Genomic DNA, 6,621 nt, shown 5'->3' with positions numbered 1-6,621 from the left:
TAGGTATCTATAAATTAGTGGGCACTTTCAACTATTTTGATTTAATTTTCTCTATGTGTCAAGTCACTATTAATAAAATGACAGCAGTGAACCCCTATGATCTCTGTAGATTATTTTATTTCAATTAATGAAGCATCATAGAAAAGTTCATAAAAGTATAAGTATTTTTTAACTTTGTTTCAGAGTTTAAATGGTATATGAATAGGTCTGGGATTGAAGAAAGTAGCTTTCAAAAGTGAAAGACCATAGACATTGCCTCATCAGTATCCATTCATTAAATGGAGAAGCACTGAGGAAAAAACAGTTATTTGTGCAAACAGAGATTGTGCTAGAATATGTATGCTCATAGAAACAGGCAAATTAAGCCTGCAGGTTTTATTTGTTTTTCTAGCCCTGTGATTGACTTAGAAACTTCACAGTCCTTTATTAAAATATTCTAATTTCATATATGTATGGGAAAGTGCGGAAGAATGTTGAGGAGATAGGCGATGGAAGCTAGCCAGACCGTTCCGTGGGAAAAGGAGCATCAACAGGACATGCTGACCCACAGCCATGTAGCTGGGCCTATACCAGCGTGGTGTGCACCTGGGCTTTGACTCGAGATTAGCGATGAGCTCAATGTGCCCACTGCGCATGTGTATGTGCACAAAAACCACGTAAGGTGCCCCCCCGGCGTTCCTCACCATGGACCGACGCTCAGCGGTGCCAGGGACTCTCCCGCTCCTTTATTGCCTTGATCGGGAAATCGCTGGGGAAGCCCCGCTCAGACGCAGAGGTAATAAACGCTCAGCATCGACCTCAGTGTGCCTTGTGTTTGTGTATCTGTTCCTGCCGGGAGTCCAGGCGTTGCTCCCGCCGGACCCTTACAACTGGCGTAGTCGGCAGGATACACAAACGACAATGCCGTGGCCGAGGAGAGCGAAGGGGGAGGGCGAGAGCCACGGAGGGACTGCTCACCTGCGGCTGCCAGGATGGCCCCAGACTGAGTGGTGGGGGCCAGGACTGGCCACAGTTGGCACAGGGGGAAAATGTTACCCCGAAGGCGGTTGAATCCACTTTACAGGCTATGCCCTTCTGTGCTGCTTCGGAAGCAGCTCGGAAGCTCGCCGGACAGTTAGGGTGGGCGCTGTTGACGGGCATTCGAGCCTTAGATAATGAGGTATCATCTTTGCAGCAACGAGTAAAAGATCTGGAGAAGGAGAATGGAGATTTGCGTGATGTGAGGGCGGTAGCACAGGAGTTGATCACGAGCCAATCTGAAAAGAGTCAGGAATTAACCCATAGGGTAGAGCGATTAGCTTTACGAATGGCTAACAAACGCCGTGTGCGCTATGGTAAAGCCCCAGCTACAGTTGCACAGGTGAGAGCAGTAATAACTAGACCTTCTTGGGACCGGGAGGAGTGGAGTGGTAATATTTGGAGTACTTCATCTGACTCGGAGATTGAATCTGGTTTAGAAGGAGAATCGGCTTCTCCCCAGGTCTGACCTGTTGTGCAACTGAAGGGGGAGAGGCAAGTAGACGGGAATACAGTGGAGCAATCTAGGACGTATACCCCGAAGGAATTGTGTGAGTTTTTAACTGCTTTCCAGCAGCAGCATGGGGAGTCTTTGTTAGCCTGGTTATATAGTGAGAGCATGGGATGCAGGTGCCGGATCACTTAGTCTCGTAAGAGAGGAGCTGAATTTAATGAGCCCCTTATCAACCGATGCTCAAGTTCAGTATTATCTTACCCAATTAACTGCTCCGCGGGACGGGGCAGGAAATATTATTGTAGCTCCAACATTATATCAATGGTTATGTGCTGCTGTGGTAGGTGCTTATCTGTCCACCGATGAGTTAGCCGCCACAGTGGGAGCGTGGCGTACTTTGGAGGAAGGGATCGACGTGTTGCGGCAGCTAGGGGTAGCAATCGGATTAGCAGATGGAGAAGGACCGGACGGTGTGGAAATAACGCGGCAGATGAAGACCCAGTTATTAAGGGGGGCTCCAAGTGCCTTAAAGCCCTTACTATTTGGCATAGTAATGCCTGCAACTGGAACAGTGGGGGCTTTAATACACAATGTAAGGGATTTGACACTTGTTGGTGAACCAGATACTAAGCAAGCGAGAGCAGTTCGGAATTCCAAAGGAAGAAAATTGGCAGGGACTACTAAATTGAGTGGAAAGGTAACGAGGCGACAGATGTGGACTGATTTGCTGCAGGCAGGGGTATTACGTGATGAGATAAATGGTCTTTCTACTGCTGACTTATTCAAGTGGTGGCAGCGGCTACCTGCTAATCAGCAATATCGAACACAGCCTACCGCCCCCCCTGCTCCAGCCACAGCGTGGAAGCTGCTGGCCAAGAGACAACGAGGGAGGGGGAGGCGGGTCCCCTGCAATGGGAGCGTCAGTTGAGGCTTACCATCGGGGGGGACTGACGCCCTTATGTACCCTTGCGAATTTGCTGGCGATCTGGAGGAGAAATTGCTGTGCTTGCTTTAGTAGATACTGGGGCAGAAGCTACTGTACTACATAGTGCGGTAGCTCCAGGGAAGGCCACTACCCGTATATGTGGGTTGGGAGGATCAGCCACCCCGGCGAGACAGGCTGTAGTTACGTTAGCAATTGGCAAAACCCCCCCATTTTCTGCCACTGTTTTATTAGCACCGATTCACGAGTATATCTTGGGGATCGATGTGCTACTGGGCAGAGATATTCAGACCCTGCAAGGATTGTTCTCCTTTGGAAAAAGTTCTGCGTTACTGCAGTTGCGATCCATTACTTTGATTAGAGGGTATCCAAAATGGGACCCAGTGGATCTACCAGTTCCCCCCACTGTAGTGCAAGTGAAGTAATACAGAATTCCTGGTGGGGAACAGGAGATTCAGGAAACAATAGATGCTTTATTGCATACCCAAATAATACACCCTGCCCTGTCGGCTTTCAATAGTCCTATTTGGCCTGTTTGGAAGCCTCATGTTTGGAAGCTCATGGCGAATGACTGTGGATTATAGGGAGCTAAATAAAGTTGCCCCACCATTAGCAGCCATAGTACCTGACATGGTAACTCTGCTGGAAGGCATAGGGAAACATCTGCAAGAATGGAAAGCTGTCATTGATTTGGCAGATGCATTCTTCTCTATCGCTATATCCCCGCAATTGCAAGATCAATTTGCGTTTACATGGAATAATAAGCAATATATGTTTCAAATCCTTCCTCAGGGCTATAAACATAGGCCCACTATATGCCACTAGATAATCTCAGCTGATCTTCCCCCCCCCCGCTTACAGAGTGTACCATCCATCATTATATCAATGATATTTTGACAATGGGACCTTCTGAAGAACAAGTCCGTGAGCAGTTATCATTGCCGGTACAGACCCTACAGGAGTGGGGGTGGGCTGTAAACCCTAAGAAGGTACAGGGGCCGGACATCAGTGTGCAATTGTTAGGGATAGTCTGGAGGGGGCAGACAAAAGCTATCCCTGAGAAAGTGCACAATACCATTCAACAGTACCCTGTTCCCACTACTGTGAGACATATATGTAACACAATTAAGTCCTCTGGAGAAAATTTGGCAGTGCATATTTATGTAATGATACCTGCTTAAGAGGCACACATTTATAGCTAATATTTTTAAGGCAGATTTACTAATACAATATTTATTCATTCAAAGGGCCCCCATTCAAACATGAAGAACAGAGACACTGGCTCACCCACTCAGGTGGATACAGAGCAGCCAAACAAGAACAAGAATCCTAACACAACATGGCTCTGTGAAGAAGAACCCTTCAGTGACATAACCACTCCATCTTATAAAAAAACCTCTCTATGGCGTCTCACACAAAATTACAGAGAAGAAGAACCCACCAGGAACAGAGCAGTTTGCTTCTTACGATTTGTTTGAAAAAATCAGTCCCAGCAGTCCCTCGCATCTTCGAACTTTTAATGATCAGTGCACAAGAGATGCTGCTGCAGCCATTGCTGTGACAGCTGCCACCACAGATTCCGATCCAAATATATATTCTTTGATACAGAAAATGTTTTACACACTTAACACCCTCAATTCCAATGTGACCCAGCTTCACAGCAAAGTTGACCTGTTGTCTCTGGAGGTTAGCCGAATTAAGAAGCAAGTCGGTCCAGCAGAGTCTGTCGCAGAGTTCAAGCCTCCTCCTGAGTACCAGCTGACTTCTGCAGAGCTCAAACAAATGATGGATCAAAGCACATCAGGTGGAGACTTAGCCTTCTGGTTACGTGCAGCTCTTCCCAGAGCTCTTCAACGATGATGAATTCAACAGAAACTGCAGTGCGTGCAGCTTCCTCAACAGAAGGAAACTTGATTCTCTTCATCTGCAGCTTATCCGTAACTATGTGGAAGTTTGTTTTCCTTCTGTGAAGAATACAGCTGTGTGGCATGTGGAGTGTTTGCCTCAAGTCAATGATTTTTCCATAGATTTTGGGCCAAAAGGGAGATGGAAAATAGTCAACAGAATGTGCAATCATCCAGTTTTTATGAGACTGAACAGGTAGAATCCTCTCATTTTATTGAGGATAAAGAGCAGGAAGAAGCTCTGTCCTTGGACAGGAGTAGTGTCATTGCCTCAGATTACGTTCTGGATGCTCAGGATCTCAACGAATTTTTAGATGAAGCTTCTTCTCCTGGAGAATTTTCTGTTTTTTTGTTATGCAGATTGTTTCCAGAGCTCTTTGACCACAGAAAATTAGCTGAAAGGTACAGCTGCTATGGACACTCTGGGAAGCAACTGCTGGATCCTCATCGGCTTCCGTAGGTACACTGAAATTTACTTTCAAGAAGAAAGAAGAAGAAGAAACCTGGTTGCAGCAATGTGTCCAGCGAATAAACGATGAGCTTGAGAATATGTATATGGATGGAAGTGAATGTGATCAGATGAGAGACGACTGTTACGATTCCTCTAGTCTACCGGATGATGTATCACTCATAAAAGTTGAAGACAGTTTTGAATATGAAAAACCTGGTAGGCGCTCAGAAGAAATCTGGCTTGTACCCATAGACTTTGACAAACTTGACTTTCCACCTCCAGATTTTGATGTTCCTGTCCCAGATTACCTGTTGAACAAAGAGCAGATTAAAAACGTATATGAAAGCAGTCTTTCCATAGGCAACTTCGCCTCTCGATTGCTTGTTCTCTTATTCCCTGAACTATTCACCCATGAAAACTTACGGAAGCAATACAACTGTAGCAGATCTTTAGGCAAGAAACAGCTAGATCCCACTAGAATTAAATTAATTTGACATTATGTGCAGATACTGTACCCGAGAGTGAAGAACGACAGTGTGTGGACATTGGAATTTGTTGGGAAGCTCGACGAGAGGTGTCAGCGAAGAGACACTGAACAAAGACACACGTACCAACAGCAACAGAAAGTCCATGTGTCAGGGCCCGAGAGGAGAGAATTTCTTAGCTATGCAATAAACCCGGAAAGATTCAGAGAAGAATTTGAAGGGCCGCCACTACCACCCGAAGGAAGCAGCAAGGATTTTTGCAAGATACCACTTGATGAACGCGTAGCTCCTAATCCAGACTTCCCTGTGCCTTCTCTGTATTTGCTGTCTGATAAGGAGGTAAGAGAGATAGCACAGCAGAGCCTTTCAGTTGGAAACTTCGCTGCCTGGCTTCTTGTAAGACTCTTTCCAGAACTCTTTACTCCAGAGGATCTCAGACTGCAATATAACCATTCAGGTGCTTGTAACAAAAAACGGCTCGATCCCATCAGACTGAGACTGATCCATCATTACGTGGAAGCAGTTTACCCTGTGGAGAAAATGGAAGAAGTGTGGCGTTATGAATGTATACCGAGCATTGATGAAAGATGCCGGCGTCCTAACAGGAAAAAGTGTGATATACTGAAAAAGGCAAAGAAAGCAAGAAAGTGACTGGCTCTTGAAATTCCTAAGACTTTGACCACTAAATTATTTGTCAGGATTACACTTTGTTTTAGACTTCCCTGAGGGGCCTGTCGGGAGCTGAGGGCGCTCAGCAGCTAGGACAGTTAGGCACTAAGATTGTTGCTTTTTAATGTGTGTGTTGCATATACATGGGCACTGCAGCAGTGGGAAGTGGCTTACTACATTTGTACATGGGTAAAGATCATAAGTCATCAGTGACAGAGCTATTAATGACTCATTAAAAACATGACTTTCACTGGTGCAAATACATGTATTAAAACTGTATTAGTCCACTCCCCATTTCTGCATCTTCCTTTTTTATCACTTTCTAATAACAAAGGTTTTTTTTTAAATACATCATTGTGCTCTTCAGGGGCAGTTTTTCATTATACCCTTATAAAACAGGCATGTTAGTTAATTGAAAGTTTGAAGTTTAACCTTCATTTAAATTTACAAGTTTCACGGTTTTTGAAAGTGCCATGTTCATTGGAATAGCAGTCTTTGCTTCTACAGTAATTGCAGCTATATGCTATTTTTGTTCTTGATGATACTGAGATACTGAAAATAATAATACTGTGTCAAAAATGGGTCAGAATGGTATACTTTCCGTTTTTAACTGTTACCCATGTTTTATTTCTATAAATAAGAAATGAACTATTATAGTTATGAATTGAGACTTGAGAATAGACACAATGTAAATGTTT

The 6,621-nt window shown here is 44.7% G+C and overlaps 1 protein-coding gene across 1 annotated transcript; it reads left to right on the top strand.

Moving 5' to 3' along the window:
* The first annotated feature begins 488 nt into the window (after positions 1–488).
* On the top strand, positions 489–5,905 carry LOC136992152 (BEN domain-containing protein 3-like). Its single transcript, XM_067297034.1, is given in 8 exon segments — positions 489–577; positions 844–1,480; positions 3,662–3,802; positions 3,804–4,240; positions 4,242–4,426; positions 4,429–4,771; positions 4,773–4,803; positions 4,805–5,905. Coding segments are annotated over 8 exon segments (2,964 nt in total).
* Positions 5,906–6,621: the final 716 nt, after the last annotated feature.

This window comes from Apteryx mantelli, chromosome 5, assembly GCF_036417845.1.
Source record: "Apteryx mantelli isolate bAptMan1 chromosome 5, bAptMan1.hap1, whole genome shotgun sequence".
Lineage (NCBI taxonomy): Eukaryota > Metazoa > Chordata > Aves > Apterygiformes > Apterygidae > Apteryx > Apteryx mantelli.
The sequence above is the reverse complement of the archived record's forward strand: the minus strand, read 5'-3'. Positions and strand labels throughout refer to the sequence as shown.